At 48.8% G+C, this 20,077-nt stretch overlaps 1 protein-coding gene across 1 annotated transcript in view; it reads left to right on the top strand.

The window, feature by feature from the left end:
• The window catches only part of ZC3HC1 (zinc finger C3HC-type containing 1), a 124,669-nt gene that overhangs the window by 83,878 nt on the left and 20,714 nt on the right, over positions 1 to 20,077 (top strand). The window contains exon 7 of the mRNA XM_078677600.1: positions 465 to 714. Within this exon, the coding sequence (XP_078533726.1) occupies positions 465 to 714 (250 nt within the window). The remainder of the gene's footprint in view (positions 1 to 464; positions 715 to 20,077) is intronic.

A 20,077-nucleotide genomic window follows, 5' to 3' on the forward strand; every position in this document is an offset into this window, starting at 1 on the left:
AAGGATTGTATGGATATGAGATTGTGGGCACAGACACTGACGCTGTCCCTGCAAATCAGTTAGAAGACAGTGGCAGGGCAATGTTGGGAGGAACCATGTACATTACACGTTTACTCCATGTATTTAAGGATTTTGATTTTCTAGATTGTTACATTTCACAACCATTAAACATGTGTACTGTATTTCTAAATTTGTGACTGGTGCAAGTAATGCGCCTGAACACTGAATATACAATATGCCTGAACACTGTAATATACAATGCTATTACTTCAGCAGCATTCCATGTCCATTTTAGCCCAATAAATAGAGGCGAGGTCGGATGTAACCCATCTTGCTTAGTGTTAATCCTGTCATAAATTAAAAGTTTGAAAGGTCAGAAGACTAATTGGCATCTCCGTGAGTGATTCTGATGAGTATGTCTGGCACTCTGTTTCTGACCGGTCCTTTCTCTCCCCTCTGAACAGTCCATCTTCGGGGTCCATTCATCTATCCATCATCACCTGTTCTCGTTGCATCCGCAAAGTGGGGCTGTGGAGTTTCCAGCAGATTGAGTCCACAGGCACTGTGGACCTAGACACATCGCTTGGACAGATTAGCACTCCCGTCACACCTGTCGAGGGGCGCTCTGATCAGCGCCCTCCCTGGGTGCTCGTTTCTCCACGCCGGATGAGCACGCGCAACCGAGACAACCAACAATCGCCTGGTTCTGATCAGGTATAGTCCTTAAAATGCTCTCTTTAATGTGGTCACTTGGGGCCTGATTTTGATCTGGTGGACAGGTTACTCCATCGCAACGGTGACGGATATCCTGTCCACCGAACTATTAATCCCTTTCTATCCTATGAGATTTATAGTTCAGCAGACTGGATATCTGTCCCCGTTGTAACCAAGTAATCCAACCGCCAAGATCTAAATCTGGCCTTTAGTCTCAAACTGTAAAGCAGCAAGGGATTTGTTGTCTCTAATGGGCATGGAAGCATTGTATGTCTACTCCTTTTGAGCTTTTTCTTACTGCAAAACACCAAACCCATGCGAAAGAAAGGCAAGAACTTGAGGAGCCATGTTTATCTCATAAAAGTATACCCACCTGCAATGTAGGGAAAGACCAGCTTAAGACAGGCCATATGCATTCAGAGAGCTTCCAGCTGTATTGTAGGAAAAGCCAAACTTGCTGGGTCATGTTTATATAGAGTAGTGTCAACTAGGCACGTGCCACTGAACACAAGTCCTTGTAGGTTGTTAAGCCATAAGGTACATTGTAAACAGAGTTAAGGTGAAACAACTCAATTGACATCAGCTGGGCTCCCTGTGAAGTGTAACACTGAATGATGGACATTGCCACAGTTGTCTATTAAGAGTTATTTAATTTCTGCATTTAACAAGGAGAGACCGTACTCGTCATTGATGGAAAAGACAAGTTACTTTGTTGTAATCCTGTTTCTCCATTACAGGAATCTTGCTGAATTCATAAACAACATGCCCAGACGTATTGTATTGTAATTGCATTTGAACAGCGCTTACTTCCCCATACGAGGCGTTGAAGCGCTTTTTTTGGCGAATAGCACACTACTCCGGAGACCCGTGGTGAATTAGTATAGTGAAACATGCAAGTAAATTTTAAGTGGTGGATATGTTAGTCAGTTATTTGAATTTGGAAGGATAGCAGAAGGATAGAAAAGGAAAGAAGGTTTGTATTTATATAGTGCTTCTAACCCCTGATGGGTTGTTGAAGTGCTTTTCTGGCGAGTAGCAGGCTACTCCAGACCCCGTAAAGGATTAGTGTTGAAAATTAGTATAGTGAAATATTAACTAATTTGAGTGGTGGATATGTTAGTTAGTTATTTGGATTGAGAAGTGTTGGGAAGGGGTAAAAAAGGAAAAAAAGGTTGGCATTTATATAGCGCTTGTAACCCTAATGAGGTGTTGAACCGCTTTGTTGGCGAGTAGCACGCTACTCTGGAACCCATAAAGGTTTAGTGGAGAATTAGAATGGTTGAATATGGAATTAGAGGAGTGAACATGCTAGTCTGTTATTTTGATTGAAAAAGTTAGTGGAGGGATAGAAGAGTGAAGGATTTCTTTTTTTAGGTCATAGAAGTAGGGGGAGGCTTTTGGATGAGTAAAAAGGGTTTTTGGAGGGGAAGAGTTTAGAAAAGTTTGTTTTGGGGGATCGGTATAGTAAAAGAGGTGTCCAATGTTGCAAAGAGGGGTAGAGTAGGAGAGAGTCAAGAAAGGGTTATTCTGGGGAACATAGTAGTGGTATGGGGTTTGGGATAAAAGAAAGTGGGTGTAGAGGATATAATGATAGATGTGAAGGGTGAGAGCTAGGGTAGTGAATTAGAAAGAGTAGTGGAAAGAAGTTTGAGATGTGTCAGAAAGATGGGCTAGAAGATATATTGAGAGAAGAATAGGCTGAGAAATAGGGTAGTGCATTGGAAATGCTAAATTAGAAGTAAGAGATAAATATATAGATCCATCAGTACATAGCAAGTATATAGATGCATAAAGGAGGTAAATATAAGCAGATTAAAGATATAGATAGAGGTAGAGGAAGCAGATGAGAAATAGGGTAGTGCATTGGATATTCTTTTTCAGGAGAAAAGTATCAGACACACAGATCCAAGAACATGGAGGTACATAGATGCACAACAGAAGCAAGTACATGTAGACCAAAGATGATTTCTTCTTTTTATAACAACATAATTAGTGTACATGTTTTTACAAAGCAATACACAAAGATAGGCACATATCTATAGTCAAAATAGATGCTTATTACAGAGGGACAAATACATAGGGTGGGTATTAATGAATGGGAAAATGGGCAGCATTCCTTGCCCGACCAATCTCGAACAGGCTCAAACAGGCACTCACCCTTGTCCTCTCCACCCTTGTCCTCTCCACCCTTGTCCTCTCCACCCTTGTCCTCTCCACCCTTGTCCTCTCCACCCTTGTCCTCTCCACCCTTGTCCTCTCCACCCTTGTCCTCTCCACCCTACCCTTAGCTGAGACGCCCAGGCTGAGATGCCCTAAGCCTTGGTGGGTCTCTTGCTCACTTTGCCACTGGATTTAAGCTAGTCTGGCTGATATAGGGTGTTACCCCGACACCGGTCCCAGGATGCTTGTTTCTGGTCCAGGGAAGACCTGGCTTGGCAGTTCGGGCTTGACTGTTGCCATGAGAAACAGGGTCAAGACTGATTTGCATATGGCATGGTCAGAACTGGGGTGGCGAAGTGAGCTAAAGAACGATGATGGGTTCAACCCAGATCTGTGACTGAGGGTGAGTGTCTGAAAAGTTTCAGTGCTCCGTCCATCATCTCCTTGTGTTGCTTCATAAACAACCCACCATATAGTTGGGTAAACCCGGAAAGTGGACATAGGTGCACTGTTTTCTACTGACATTTGTGCTTGTTTAAAGCTTCAAAGTGAACAGTTGCTGTTCAACACTGTCTAGGAATGGAAGGACGATCAGGTTTTTCTGAAAACACACAGGCGGTTTTCTTTACATTGCCTCCATATCCACTTTCTTATCTTTTGTTTAAAAAGAGGCCTAAAGTAAAAAAAAAAATCTTAAAGTTGAAGAATCAGTTGCTCACAAGTGTATCAGTCTTAGGGTTTAATATACTACTTTGCTTGTGCGAGCACCAGGCAGCTTCAGACTACAGCTGTGCTGGTCCCTTCCCCATCCATTGCTCCTTGGTGTTCCTGGTTCTCGTCTGTGCCCCACCTCCTTCCCCCTCGAGGCCTAATTGTTGCAATTTGGTGCAAGGTTGTTTGCTTCCTATTATCCATGCTAACAGTACACTTCGATGACAATTTAATTTACCATTCCAAAATGGTCATCAGCCATGCTGGAACACTACACTGAAAATGCTAAAAATAGCAGCCAAGGGGGCGTGGCCAAGCGGCATGGCCGACAGGACGTGAGCTCCTTCAGCTCCCGGCCGGCCCAGCTTATAAATCCTGATTAATAGCAGATCCTGTGGCACTCGGACCGAGAATCGGAGGTCCAGGAGTCCTGATCGCCTGGGGCTTCTCCCGTTCCCGGGGGTCGACCGGCGGACAGCCGCTGACTGGAGGAGGTGGCCGGGCTGCGACTCGCCAGAACCGTAATTCACGCGAGTCCGGTGCTGCGGCCTGCTCGCGGCCTACCGGCCGAGGTCCCCTGCAGTCGCAAGTAAGAACTGCGTGTGGGCAGAGAAGGAGACCGCTGTCATCCGAGTCCTCTTGTGAGGGGTAGATCCTGTCCGGCGTGGCCGGAGGTCGGACCACGGGACTGTGGCGGCACCCTGCATTGGAGCGGAGGAATAGACCGGAGCTCCCGGAACCATCTTGGCGGAGCCGCGGCGAGTGGGCGCCCACTGCCTACGGAGGCCTCCTGGCATTGCGGCACCCCTGAAGTGATCCGGCCCTGCGGAGGGCGGACGTGAGGCGGCGACGACGGCTCGGGATCCTGGGCCTAGGGTGTACTTGCCTGCAGTCTGGGGGGGTCCCTATTGCCATCGGGGACCCTCCGCCATTATAGTTTCCCAGAGATTGCCTGGCCCTGCGGTGAGGAGGCAGAGTGCCCGCGGCGGCGGTCAATATCGCATCGGCGGGGGCGGCTTGAAATCCCGGCGCATCTATCTGGAGCCTGGGGGTGAGTCGACTATAGCCGGGGAGGCACCCACTGCTATCGGGGGCCTCCCATCAATCCTGCGCCGTACCTGTGGCGGTGCGCGGAGGCGCAGCAGAGGGAGCGACCCGAGATCCTGGGCTCCTCTTTAACCGGGCTGTTTGGTGAGCCTGCTGCAATTGGGGGCCCTCTGTCGCCACGGGGCCCCAGAGCTTGTCCGGCCCTGCGGTGAGCGGGAGTGGTAATCGCAGAGACGGCCGGAGCTTGCGTGGCGGAGCTGTCGGGCCCCTGGGCCCCCTCACATCGGGCCTAGCAGGTGGTGGCCAGGAAGGCGCCTGATACCGCCGGAGCTCCGGGAACCAGTACACATTTACTTGGAATGCCTGGCCTGCCTGCAACGATTAGGGGCAACATCTGCGGCCGCCGGGGGGGGGGGCCCAGCCATATCCTGCAGACCCTGGAGACGGCGACTGGAGGAACAGTTGGACCGGGATTGCGACCTGCTACAGCGGAACCAAATGAAGGAGGGGGGTTCTCCCTGGCCACATCGCCACCCTGGTTGGATGTCGGGTGGTGCAAGGTTACTGCTGGAGTTATCCTGGGCACTTGAAACGGTCTCCGGTGTCCGAGTTCAGGGCGGAACCTTCTCCCCGGGACGGCCACTACGCAGCTGACACGGCGGTGAGTGGGGTCTAGAACTATACCTGGCCGTGGTGGCGCATGGTCGGTGGGACCGCCGGGGGACCTCAGCACCTCCGAGGACCATTGGAGAGGCGACTGTCTGGAGGCACCTCGATTGTTCAGACGCCTGGGAGGGGTCCCCATAGACTCCTATAATGCGAAAAGACAGAATGGCCAAAGCCTCACAGCCGAACACCATCACACAGTACACCACCCAGCGGCTCCCTTCACAGCGCATCACGCATCAGTCTGGGGAGGGTGAAGTCCCTGGCGAGCCCTCCCGGGCGGAGCTACTGAAGGCGATACAGGGGTCCCACACCGCCTTGGGAAGACAGATCGAGACGGTGTCCATAGATGTGAACCTCCTGAGGGCAGATCTGCGTAAAGTGACGGATAAAGTCACCGCTGTGGAGGGGAATATAGTCCAGCTGCAGGAGGAGGTGGCGTCCCTCAAACAAACGGTCTTGCAGCTCTCTGCCTCGACGGGGGAGTTGGAGCGTCGCGTGGAGGTTGCCGAGGGGGGGGAGGGGGCATGCCGCAGGAACATTAGGGTCCTTGGAATTCCGGAACGCGCGGAGAAGGGGAACGCTGAGCGCTTCCTGGAACACTGGATCCGCACCACGCTTTGCCCTACGGGACTGTCCGATGTGTTTGTGATCGAACGCGCCCATAGAGCGTTGGTACCGCCGCCGAGGCCCGGCGCTCCGCCGCGGGCCCTCATCGCCAAAATCCTAAACTATCGAGACAGGGACTGTATCCTGAGAGCGGCCATGGGAACGGCGGGCCTCACTTTTGAAAACTCCACGGTGTCCGTGTACCCGGATTACACTCGCCAAGTTCAGGAACAACGAAAATCCTTTTTGGCAGTCAATCAGAAGCTCCGTGACCTGCACCTGCAGTACATGCTCCTTTATCCCACAAAATTTAAGGTCATTTCCCAGGGAAAGGCTCATTTCTTTGACGGCCCTGAGGAGGTATGGAAGTGGCTGGAGATCAGAGGGGATGCCCTCCCGCCGGGGGAACGGCATGGAACCAGGAGTACATGGGGGACACGTCCTGCAAGGAACCGCAGAACCAGACCCCGGCGCTCACCTGACGACACTGAGCATGGAGAGGGGCGGCGAGTTACAGTGGGAGACGATGGAGCCCTCTGCTTGGAGTCTTCGGAGCCTGGGGACCTTCTGGTGTTTCGGGCAGATCCCCCTCAAAATGAAGTACTGGTTCCTGACACCTTGCCACCGGCTGTGGACGCACTCCCACCTACCATAGACATGATCCCTGAGACGGTGGGGGATCGGTTGGACACGTCGGAGACCCGGTCCTGAGGGACGTCTTTTCCTCACTCTGGTTGACCCTATACTGTGAATGTTAGCTGAATTGCCTGGGTCACAGCCTTCTGGGGACAGTGGGGGGCTTTCTTAGGATACCTTCGATCTTGTAGGGGGGGGGGACCTCTGGTGGGGTGGATGTCCTGGCAGACATACATGATACACATCTAAGAGTCCAAGTCTCCTGTGATTGTCAAGTTAGCGGGTAGTGCTGGGAGCTGGAAGGGGGAGGGGTCTTTTTACTTTACTTGTTGGGGTGGTTTAGCCCAGTTGGGCACATGGGAAAGCTGTGTACGTCCTGGCACCAGCAGGGGAAGGGCATATTAGCATGTTTGGTTGTTGCAAGAATATTGCTCGCGGGAGGGGGGTGGTTGGGGTTCTGTGTGGGAATGTTGGGGGGAAATGTTGCAGGCATCAAGTGTATTACAGTTTGGGTACGAAGATGGGGTGTCATCGGAAGTAGAGTTGTAGGCCCGGGTGTGCCATGTCACCAGCCATGGGATATAAGTTCTTAAGTTGGAATGTGAGGGGGCTTGGCACATGCACCAAGAGACACAGGGTGGAGGCGGATATACACGGCAGGTACCTGCTCCTGCGGGCGAAGCTGGATGGCAGAGATCTTACCATACTAAATTCGTACGCACCCAACATAGATGACCCTGGGTTCTTCCTGGCCCTGCAGGAGGTCCTCATCCCTGACCTGGAGGCTCCCCTGCTTTAGCTCTGGGACTTTAACTGTGTCTTGGACCCTGTACTGGATAGGTTTCCACCCCGTGCGGGCACAAAGCCGCGTATGACCGCGCGGCTTCGGAAGGTAATGGGGAGCTTAGAGGCTAGAGATGTGTGGTGCCTGAGTAATCCGACGCAGAAACTGTACACATGTTCCTCCCCCACACATAATACACATAGTCGATTGGACAGAGTTCAGGCGGCGAACATAGACGCTGCTATTTCTCTGGAGATTACACATCAGGCCTGCTTTTTGTCCGACCACTCCCCAGTGGCATGCGTCTTGAGTTGGGAGAGGCAGTCCTCCCGCCCTCGTACTTAGAGGATGCCGGCAGATCTCCTTCAGGACCAAGTGGCGAGGAACCATATAGATACCGCCCTTACCAACTATATAGATCTGAATTGGGAGGAGGGAGAACTCCCCTTCGCTACCAGGTGGGACGCCCTGAAAGCAGTGATACGGGGCGAATGCATGGGCCTCACCTATGGGGTCCGGAAACCGCTTCTTCGGGACCTACAAGAGGCAGAGGATAATCTCCTGGGCCAGTAAACGTTGTCAGACCCTGAGGACTTGCATCAGGAGACTGAACAGGCAGCCCGGTCTTGTATGCATGACATCTTAGACCGGCTGGACAAATACACCCTTGGCCAATATAGGCAACGTCTTCACAGAGAAGGCGACAAATCGGGCCGACTGTCGGCCTGGATCCTTAGCCGAGAGTACACCCCGGAGCGGATTGTGGCCCTGCGAGGACCTACGGGTGGTATGGTCCACTCGAAAGTGGGCATTCTCCGAGTCCTCCAATCCCACCTACACACGGTATACGCCGCGGATCCCGTGGTCGCCGAGATCTCGTACCTCCCTTACCTACAGGGTTTGACCCTGCAGTCCCTCCCTAGGGCGGTTCTGGACGAGTTGGATGAAACACAGACACTGCGTGAAGTGCGCGTGGCGATGGCCTGACTGCCGAGGGCTAAATCTCCGGGGAGCGATGGCTTCCCACCTGAATTTTATGAGACATTCAGAGATACCCTTTTTCGCCTCCTCTTACAAGTGTATCTTGAGGCGTTCGATTGTGAGACACTCCCGCCGAGTATGAACCAGGGCGAAATTTGTATGATTCTGAAGCTGGGGGGGGGATAAGTGCGACCCTTCGGCGTATCACCCCATCACCATGATTAACAAGGACGTGAAGATTCTGACCAAACTCTTAGCCGCTCGCCTGGCGCTGCATATGGCCCATCTGGTCCACCTGGACCAGTGCAGGTCTATCCCGGGGCGCAACACTGCCATGAACCTGCGGCGGTTTAATCACATTATACACGAGGTTCGCGACAGGGAGGATCAGATGGTCTTGGTGTCGATTGACTTCGCTAAAGTGTTCGACACTGTCGACTGGGGGTATCTGTTAGAGGTCCTCCGTGTGATGGGCCTAGGCCCTAACTTTTGTCGATGGGTCCGCAAACTATATAAGGCCCCCCGTGCCAGGGTGAGACTAGGAGCGGCACGATCAGAGGAGTGGCAGTTGGGACGAGGTACACGCCAGGGGTGCCCCCTCTCGCCGCTCCTGTTTGCCCTGGCAATAGAGCCTTTGGCAGTTCTAGTCCGTACGGAAATGGCGCAGTGGGGCATTATGGTAGGGGACACGTGCAACATGGTTTCCTTGTACGCAGATGACGCCCTCTTTTACTTGATGTCCCCGCGGGAATCGCTGCCTATCCTGCTACAACGCGGTACAAAAGGGGGTGGTGATGGACGGAGCATCTGAACCAATCAAACACTCACACCCAGTCAACAGATCTGGGTTTAATCCATCACCGTTCTTTAGCCCACTCTGCCACCCCAGTTCAGACATGGCCATATGCAAATCAGTCGGACCGTGTGCCTCATGGGAACAGTCCAGCCCGAACTGCCAAGTCATGCCTTCCCTGGACTGGAAACAAGCTTCCTAGGACCGGTTTCTGGCATTACAGCCGTCTTCAGCCAGGCTTGCTTGAATCCAGTGGCAAAGTGAGCAAGGGACTCACGTCTGAGCATACCCTGCCAACATATGACGAACAAAGCGGTACAAAAGGGGGTGGTGATGGACGGAGCATCTGAACCAATCAAACACTCACACCCAGTCAACAGATCTGGGTTTAATCCATCACCGTTCTTTAGCCCACTCTGCCACCCCAGTTCAGACATGGCCATATGCAAATCAGTCTGACCCTGTGCCTCATGAGAACAGTCCAGCCCGAACTGCCAAGCCATGTCTTCCCTGGACCGGAAACGAGCTTTCTTGGACCGGTTTCTGGCATTACAGCCGTCTTCAGCCAAGCTTGCTTGAATCCAGTGGCAAAGTGAGCAAGGGACTCACGTCTGGCATACCCTGCCAACTTATGGCGAACAAAGCGGTACAAAAGGGGGTGGTGATGGACGGAGCATCGGAACCAATCAAACACTCACACTCAGTCAACAGATCTTAGTTTAATCCATCACCGTTCTTTAGCCCACTCTGCCACCCCAGTTCAGACATGGCCATATGGTTTCTGGCATTTCAGCCGCCATAAGTTGGCAGGGTATGCTCAGACGTGACTGGGTGTGAGTGAGTGTTTTATTGGTTCAGATGCTCCGTCCATCACCACCTCCTTTTGTACCACTTTGTTCGCCATAAGTTGGCAGAGTATGCTCAGACGTGAGTCCCTTGCTCACTTTGCCACTGGATTCAAGCATGTGCAACTACTTAATGTCATTAGCAAAGCCAACAGCCAGCCTTGGCTGACAGACTTCCATGTCAGGCTTTTTTGACTTTGCCAATGCCTGTTTTGTTTTTCCTTTGCTGTTTGGTCCTGAGGAAGTGCCCTGTCATGAAATGCATTGAAAGCATATTACAAATCAGATTATACATTTATGACTGGAAAACAGTCTCTTAATCAGGCTTGACAGAACTCAAAACTAATTGTAGCGCCTGCTACATCCAAAAAGAGAATGTTTGAGGTCTGAAGGTAATAATGATATGGTATATGCTAATGTCAATGATGTTGGTAGCTTCTTCAAAGTACTTCTCCTAGGGTTAGTAAATTATATGCAATATTAGCATCAGCACAGTTTTGAGTTTCTAAAGTTCAGTAACCTTCGTAATTAAAAAAAAAAAAAAAATCTGTCATGGTGGTGCATATAGACATAAAATGACTGATTCGCTAGAACTTATTCACATTTGTATAATCGATATATAGCATCCGCACATTTGTACTAAAACTGAGTTGGGATCATTCCCAAATCTAGACCGTGACCCCCTACTATGAACCTCTTATTGATCAACCACGCTATTATCAACAGACTGCAAGATTCTTGGCAAGATCCTAGTGGACCGATACACTAGGATGCTCGCCAATCTGATCAATGTGGATTCGCACTGGGGAGAAACACCTTCCAAAATATCCGTAGACTTTTCCACATCCAAGATCGGACACAGAACCGATTACCCAACGCCGCACGCTTAAGAAAGCCTTTGACACCCTGACATGGCCATATTTATTTGCGGTCCTTCAATGGGTGGGTATAGGTCCCACGCTCATGGCATACACCAGACTTATACACAAAACTTATGTCTCGAGTATATATTGGCCGTCACATATCAGCTCCCTTTTGGGTGGCACGTGGTACACGTCTGGGATTCCCACTATCCTCCCTCCTCTTTGTCCTCGCAATAGAGCCATTAGCAATTCGGATTCGCAATGGGAGGTGAGAATTGAGGTATCCCACTGGCAGGCATCACTCACAGCGTGTCCCTCTATGCTGACGACTTACTGATATACATATGGGATATCACAATGAGTCTAGCACCTCTATGGACAACACTAGACGACTTTGCGCAAGCAGCGGGACTAAAAGCCAACTGGGCAAAATCTACCATATACCCCCTTCGTTCAACCTTCCCCCACGAGAGATCCATATTGGATCAGTCGGATTGGCCTGGAGCGAGGGGAGCCCCACAATACTTAGGAATCAGACTCTATCATTCCCCTAGGGACCTATATGAAGGCAACCACCGTAGGGCTTTGACGAGCATACAAACCCAAATCAACTTCTGACGGATCTTACCCCTGGCCCCAATAAGAAGAACAATCTTAGCAAAAATGGTAGTGGTGCCCCGCCGCCTCTATCACTTTGCAAAAGCTCCCTGCTGGTCTCCCTAATATGGGCAACAGGACGTCGAAGGGTAGCCCTAATAATATTACAGCTACTGGTGGACCATGGGGGATTGGGCACCCCATCTTTTAAAGCTTACTTCCTTACAGCACAACTCCAGTGGGACGCCATCTGGATGAGACCGGTACAGTCTCTCTGGCCCCTAATGATCCCGGCGATACACAGTCTACTCCTACCAGGCACCCGACCTACCCCATTCAAGTGACGGTAGCCAAGTCCTGTAGGCTACGAATTCCCTGCCTATCCCTCGACACACCACTATACACCCCTTTGCTGCCGCTGGCAGGCTTACCCCGGGGCTGCAGTCATTATACAACCAGAGTCTTAAGATTATGGACGAAACACTCGCTTATGGAGGTAAAGTCCCTATTTGCGGGCGGACAATTCCTACCATTTGATCGCCTAGCAGAGGAGAGTTGGCTCCCACACTGATAATTTCTCTTACATATTCAACTCGTCTCAGACTGTAATCAGACCTGGGATCTATCTGGAGGATAACCCTCAACACACCTGATACTCCACACTGTTCTAACCATGGGCACAGGGCGTAACCTCACCACATGGATCTGAAGGGCTATCCGAAAACTCATGGCCGTACCACTCACCCGACTTAGGCAGTACTGGGAGGAGGAATTTAGGCGTGCACTGCATGACAAGGAATGGCAAACCACATTAGAACATCCCAATAAGGTGTCACATAACCCACGCTTCAAAAACATACAATCTAATATATTACACAGAGTATATTTAATGCCAACTAAACTCCAACGCTTTTATCCTACGACACAATTTCTCTGCCCACGATGCCAGCTTCCAGTGAAAGATTTCAACATCACCGTTCTTTAGCCCACTCTGCCACCCCAGTTCAGACATGGCCATATGCAAAACAGTCTGACCCTGTGCCTCATGGGAACAGCCCAGCCCGAACCGCCAAGCCATGCCTTCCCTGGACCGGAAACAAGCTTCCTAGAACCGGTTTCTGGCATTATAATAAAGCAGTGAGAGCAGCATAATCATCGTAGACCGCACAATGCGGCCCATCACAGAGATCGGCAGTGTCTGCCAGAAGGCCATTTTGCCCTTTAGGACACGCATCGCCACGGTTGGTAACCTTCATAATGCTTTTATTTTTTGGTTACGAAAGAGAAGAGGCAGACAAGTGTTTTGCGACTTTTACTTTAAAGCCCCAGCATATATTTTACATAATTGGAGCAAATCTGCTTTGCTAGTACAACCACGTCTTACCCACTACTGCAAGATTCTAAACGTGTGTGTCGCTCCATCAGAGCCTATAACTATATAATTGGAAAAATTAAAATGTTGATAAATTTCGGACGAATCAAATATTACATTGATTTTCAGATAACATACAATCTTCTTTATACTGAAATAACTGGAGCACAGTTGCACAATGTAACAAGCATTTACAATGCAACGGTTTCGCCTTTACAAAAGTTAGAGCTATTGGCATTGTAAATGACAACATTTGTATTTATGTGTTGGTTTTGAAAACAGATAAATAAATGGCATTGTCACTATATATGATGTCTACTGTCTTTACTCATATTCCCTAGCATCAGGACTTTTGAACCCTATGGTGCACAAGCCAAGTAGGGCTTTGGTGCCACTTATGTCATGCTTGGCAGAAGGCTGCAATGGTGCCGTCTGCCTACAGCAGACTTCTGTGTGTTAACATTTTAAGCAGTGGAGTCGCAACATGGTAGTCGTGATCAGTGGGTCACTTCCATGACCAGTTTTAGAAACCATGCCCTGAAAGGACTAACTTAATTGTGCTGCAGCCCTAAAAGTGTAGCACATCTTCCTCACTGTGTGAATACGAAACTAAAAGAATCCCACAATGGACCGATTTACCACAGTAAAGTTACACGGCATGCCTTAGTCCTTCATTCTATCTTTCGCCGAGGAGGTGCATATAATAGCAGGACAGGCTTACAACACCAACAAAAATTGTCATCAATATACTGTATACGTTTTACTGCCCCGTGAACAGGGTTCACTGTAGAACTTATTTTCAAATGTGATTTAAAAACATGTAAAAACCCAGAGTGCGGATATGTGTTGATGTGATGCATAAGTTACGGTTCTTGTTGAAACTGGTGAATTATTGTACAGATGTTTCTACGCCAATGATGGTACAGTAATATATAATGTGCTTGTTGTCTCATTAAAAGAGTGGATTAGGCCCAGCAGAGCATCATGGTGTTTCTGTACTGGCCACTAGCTGTCAGCAGTCCTTTCTAACAGCTACTTAAAGATAGGCCAAGATCCAGATGTGTGTGACTGTCGTTCCTAGAAGTCTTTGTGGCCTCTATGTCACTCGGGCCTCGCCATTTGCTCCACAGGTAACTGAGAAGTTTTTAAAAAAAACACCTTAAACTGAAGCACTTCTAGCATGCCTAAGCACTCAAAGTGAGCTTACATAGTGTCATTATATACTATCAACTTTTCACACTTTGGCAGAAAGGCAGCCAAACTGAAGCACATGTAGAAAGATTGACTTTGATTACATGGTTTTTGTTCAAGTTGTGGGGGTGAGACAAACCGTAAGGGTTTGGTACTTCAGGGTTATCTTCATTGCTCCGCTCCGTAGATCTCAGCCACCCAGTTTACACACAAGCACTTTGATACAGGGCACACCTCGACAAAACATGTCACAGTTGAGTTGGAGTTAGGAGCTGCCTCTGTGAGATTTGCAATGAACAGTCACTAGTGTCAAGTGGTTCTTGTGACAGAAGGCTGGTCTGTATTTGTTATTTCACATGAGTTTACTTTTGTGATGTGTTGGTCATAATGGACAGGGTATTTGGTCATCCAAAGTAGTATGTATTAAATGCACACACCCATTGTACGCTGAAAGGTGTGTGTGTGTGTGGATCTAGGTTGTGGAATTGTAAGAGCTGTCTACCAGCATCTGTTCAGCCAACACTAACAATATTATGACTTTTGTGTTTTACGTACCGCTGACGGCATTACATTCTACAGGGATTTCTAAGGTGCTGACTAGAATACGAAAGTGACACACAACTGTCCCCATTGCAGTAGTCTCAAAATAACTAAAATATTCCCATCGCATTTTCAGACTTCTGGGATCTGGCACTTACCCAGAAGTGACTGTACTAGAGTCAAATAGTAAATGAACACAGTCCAGCTAAAAAAGGGACCTTCTTTTCTCGCACAGTGTAAGGTGAAATTGGGGCGAGCCGATGCGTGTGCAGGAGACACTTTTATAGAGGAGACTGTGTGTGGAACCAACTTTCAAGGTCTACACTGGTGCTCTATTGACGTGTTGTCTAGGATGTATCTATCAATAGTGCAGCAGGTGCAGTGGCACTGTGGCACGTGGGTGTTAGGGAGCCAGGTTCACCCAGGTGACTGTTGTATTTAGCTTCTCAGCCAGAGGAGGAGTGCACATTTGACTTGCTTGCAAAAGGCCCGTGCACCACTGAGGTGCCCCGCTGTTGTCCCACACTGTAGCCCGGACATCTTGCAGAGTCCTGTGGGTGTTCCTGACCCTCGGCAGCTGAGGGCAGTGCGGCCGTGGACTCTCGGTGCAGTGGGGTGGGCAGTGAAGTGGTGTCTGCGTGTGGCTGGCAGTGGCAGGCAGGGGTCACTGATGGGCCGAGTCTGAGCTGTGTGGTTTGAAACCACAAGCTCGCGAGCGATCCGGGAGGACTGTGCTCACGTCTTGTAAGGCAGAACACGAAAATGGGTCAGAGTGTATTTACGGTTACAGAATACCCCACAAACCAATTTTCCACATCAATTCGCTGTCAGGTTTTGCCGATTCGAGATTTTTCGGATAAACAGCTGTCACGTGATACATTTGGGTGACACATTAAAGCAAACGATCCCTGCAGCTACCAATATCGGTGGATTTCAGCTGCAAGTTGTGGCCACTCGAAATGGCATTCAGGGGGCATTAAACATATAACGCCTCGCCCCCACTGTGCTTTTCTACGCAACCAGGCAGGTGCTCGGTACTGCGCATTCTTTAACATGAAAAATATGCACGTCCTGATATTGCAGGCACCTGTATCTATAATAAACTGGGTACAGTAGTGTGTGTGTGCACGTGTGAGCGTGAGAGACGTTTCGTATGCCACCGTGTGTGTGGTTGTTTTCTGGAGTGTCTGCTTGTGTGTGTGTATTTGGGTTAGAATGTGTTTTAGGTGTGTGTGTGAATGTATGTATGTGTGTGCGTGCTTTTGCGCCTGTGTGCCTGTTAGCATGTGGCTGTAATATGCGTGGGTTTGTTTGCTGATGTATATGCTTGTGTGTCTTTTTTTCCTGAGTGCGTCTGTCTAAGGGTGGCTGTGTCTGTTTTATACTATATGACGTACTTGTGTGTCCTCTACGTGGCTGGAATTGTCTGAGTCTCACTCTGTCTGATTGTGCTCGTGGCTGTGTTGCGTTTCCGCACCTGTGTACGTTTGTGTGTTTGACAGTGTTCGATTCTATAGGCGTGCCAGTTTGTGTGCGTGTGTTGTGTGTGTGTGTGGTTTTGTGAGAAGGTAAATGGCAAGGCGCCCATTTATTTATCATATTACGATCAGCGCAGTTTTAGCTTTGTGCTGAGGTCTGTGGTGTTTTCTGTTGCCCCTTAAAATGTCCTCCCGGCGCCCAGCGCGACCTCCTTTCAGGGTGCTTTGACGGCGACCTGGTGAAATATAGCCGTCCTGCTCTCACAGGAAAGCCGCCCTAACCCTCGGCAAGCGACGGAGGCGAAACCCTGATTTTAAATTGTGAAGTTTGCATTCATAACTATTCCCTGGGTTGGACGCAGTGACCGGCTCAGTGAGCTAGTGAACACACCCATCGAGATTTAGGCAGGCACACAGAGGCGTTTGGTTTCGGCTTTATAAAACATGTTTTTATTACTGTTATATATGCTTGCAGTTCTATATAGCATGAACATGGTCCAATTTAGGCAAGCACAAAGTATCCCTTTTTAAGATATGAGAAGATGAATTGATTTGCACAGAATCACAGGAGGGTGAACCGGCGCCGGGACTCGAATGTCCTTTCCCCACTTTTAAAGTCGGCAGCTGTGGCCATTAGTCCCCATCCCTCCCCAAGAGAGTCCCTGGTTTGGAGAATGAACAGCCTAAGTGATCCTGGAGCAATGAAACGGGTTCGTTCAGCTCCAGGCACGGTGCACGCAAGAGTTGTCAGTATAACACGTACCTGTACGGATCTGGAGTCCTTGTTTGCAGCGCAGGTCACAACACAATCCTCACTGTTATCTTCCAACAAAAAACAACAAGTCAGGTCCAGGGCCGGCAGCCAATCACAGCGCGGCCCGGGGAATGACGTCACAGGGGTGTCCCGGCCGGCAGATTCGGGGGGCGTGTTTTTCGTGCTCTCCCCTTCCCATTGGCTGGAAGGTAAAAGTCCAGCCAATGGGAAGAGGAGAGGGCGGGACTTAAAAAAACACACGGAAACGCCCCCGAATCGCGTTTTCACGGGGAAAGCGTGATTGACAGCCTCTGTCTCCCGATGGCTAGCCTCCATTTATGGAGCTAGCCAATGGGAGACAGAGGCGGGACCAAAGCCCCATATCTAGGACATAAGATTTCGCCCTGGGCGGAGCAACTGCTACGCAGTTGCAACGCCAGGGCGAAACCTAAAAATTAATGTGATTTCCTGCTACAAGCTCGGCCTGGGAACCACACTTGAAATTGCACCTCAAGGTAGTTGGATTATGCCGAACATTTCATTTTTAAAGTCAAATTGCTGTGCGTAAAATACACTAATGAAGTTGTTTGAGATTTGTTTTTCAATAGAATTTTAATCGAAAGTGATAGCATTCTACAATTACTTTAACCTACGCAGCCGGGACTAATGTAATGTAATATATTAGCATGCTAAGTAAGCTTGAAGAACGGTAGACTTAAAGACCAGTGTCACAATTTCCAATGCAACATTCCCTGTGCGTGCTTTTCATTTATTTATAAGAAAGTTTACTTGCATTTTTAATGTGCTTTAAAATTATTTGAATATGTTCTATAATCACTCAGGACCTGTAAGAATATTCCAACGGATAGCTATAGGATGAGATGACCCCTAATGATGAGGCACAGTATGAACAGCTAAAGAATAGGACTATCGGGCTCGAGAATGTTTTTTTCTTAACTTCTAGGGTTTTATATTTTACTGCTGGTATGGTCATTGGAGGTTCTGATTCATTTTTTCAGTTGCTGACGATGTTTCTGTAAGAATCACGTTTCAGAATCTCGATTAGCAGTAAATTCAGTCTCCCTTTTTTTTGGGTGACAACAGTTACTGCTAAATCTTGATTATATTGTATTTCGCTGGCCTGACATTTCAGGTTACCTTTCTACTGCTCTAGATTCCCACACACCTGCAGAGATGGTCACAGATTGCTTAGGTCCTGATCATAAAGTGTTTGTCCAGCCTTGGGCCTTTTCTTGATGCAAGATATTTCACGCTTTCACTTTAGTGAGTGAAACCAGAAAAAATAGAATTCGTTTATCTGGCTAATCTGACAAGCACATCCTCAAACAAAAGTTGTCATACTCCAATTCAAGTTTGCCGATATCCAGTGCCTTGGCTGAAAAATCATGCAGTACTCGCCACAGTTGTGCAGAGATCTGTTAAGTCAGGAACCTCTGAAAGCCCAGGTATGCAAAAAGGTTGATTTAATAGTTGACCTGCTGCACATTAGATTGGGGGTTGCAGCCCAGCACCAAGTGAGTCGTATAAAGTGTTAAAGCTCTGCTCCTCCCTTTCAAAGATGACCTGCAGCACAGTTGTGTTCCAGAAAGGCCATCTACATTTCTGGAATGCTGCTGGTTTTATAGGACCATGACCTGTCCTGTTAAACAAGTTCTTGCACCTTTGCAAAATTCATTGACTGATCTCTGAGCATCTTAAAACGAGCAAAGTACGTGCAGCTGGTGTCTACTAATAACACAAGATCAGTGGCTGACGATGATTTGTGCATACATTATGGCTACTGGGGCTGAGACATATGGAGAGATGATAGGGCAAAGGTAGCTCCTGCTCCACCCATAGTGAGTAAGAGACCAGATTCTTTGGTGTTCCTGCACCTCGTCTTGCTCTTTACCTAGATACACCCAAAAAAGCCCCAGCACATATTTTAAATAATTGGAGCAAATCTGCTTTGCTAGTACAACCAAAAAAACAACAGTTGATGGACAGAATGCAGAACAATGTCATACATTCACCCCAGTACAGAGATCTGGGCCTAAATCCATCGTTTTTTTGCTCACCATACCATTCCAGTTTGAACCCAGCCATATGCAAATCAGTCTTGACCCTGTGCCCCATGGGAACAGTCCAGCCGAACTGCCAAGCCAGGTCCTCCCTGGACTGGAAACAAGCATCCTAGGACCGGTTTCGGGCTTTCAGCCCTCATCAGCCAGGATAGCTTGATTCCAGGGGCATGGAGAGCACGGGACTCACGTCTGAGCATACCCGTCCCACTCGGGGTGACAAATGCCAAAACAACAGTTGATGGACAGAATGCAGAACAATGTCATACATTCACCCCAGTACAGAGATCTGGGCCTAAATCCATCGTTTTTTTGCTCACCATGCCATTCCAGTTTGAACCACCATATGCAAATGTTTTGCCATTGTGCAACATTCCGTCCAACATCTTGTGTGTTTTGCTGTTCACCCTATGTGGAAAGGGTATGCCCAGACGTGGGTCCCGTGCTCACTAAGCCACTGGAGTCAAGCTATCCTGGCTGAAGACTGCTGATAGCCAGAAACCGGTCCTAGGATGCTTGATTCCGGTCCAAGAAAGACGTGGCTTGGCAGTTCGGGCTGGACTGTTCCCATGAGGCACAGGGTCAAGACTGATTTTCATATGGCCATGTCTGAACTGTGGTGGCTTGGTGAGCAAAATGACGATGGATTAAACCCAGATCTGTGATTGGGAGTGAATGTTTTGCCATTGTGCAACATTCCGTCCATCATCTTGTGTGTTTTGCTGTTCAACCTATGTGGAAAGGGTATGCCCAGACGTGGGTCCTGTGCTCACTAAGCCACTGGAGTCAAGCTATCCTGGCTGAAGACGGCTGATAGCCAGAAACCGGTCCTAGGATGCTTGATTCCAGGCCAGGAAAGACATGGCTTGGCAGTTCGGGCTGGACTGTTCCCATGAGGCACAAGGTCAAGACTGATTTGAATATGGCCATGTCTGAACTGGGGTGGCTTGTTGAGCAAAATAACGATGGATTAAACCCAGATCTGTGACTTGGGGGTGAATGTTTTTTCCATTGTGCAACATTCCGTCCATCATCTTGTGTGTTTTGCTAGTACAACCACGTCTTAGCCACTACTGCAAGATTCTAAAGTAGATACTGCTATGGCTGCTGCCTTGATACCCCTGATAAGAACCCCAGTCCTTTGGTAGTTATTAGGAAGCTTCTATTTTCTTAGCTTCATGAGCCTTGAGCCTAAAAACCATGCAGAGTTTTTGCAGAAGAAATTCATATCACCCTCTGAATTGCATCTGAATGC

The sequence above is a fragment of the Lissotriton helveticus genome, chromosome 1_1, assembly GCF_964261635.1.
Source record: "Lissotriton helveticus chromosome 1_1, aLisHel1.1, whole genome shotgun sequence".
Classification (NCBI taxonomy): Eukaryota; Metazoa; Chordata; class Amphibia; order Caudata; family Salamandridae; genus Lissotriton; species Lissotriton helveticus.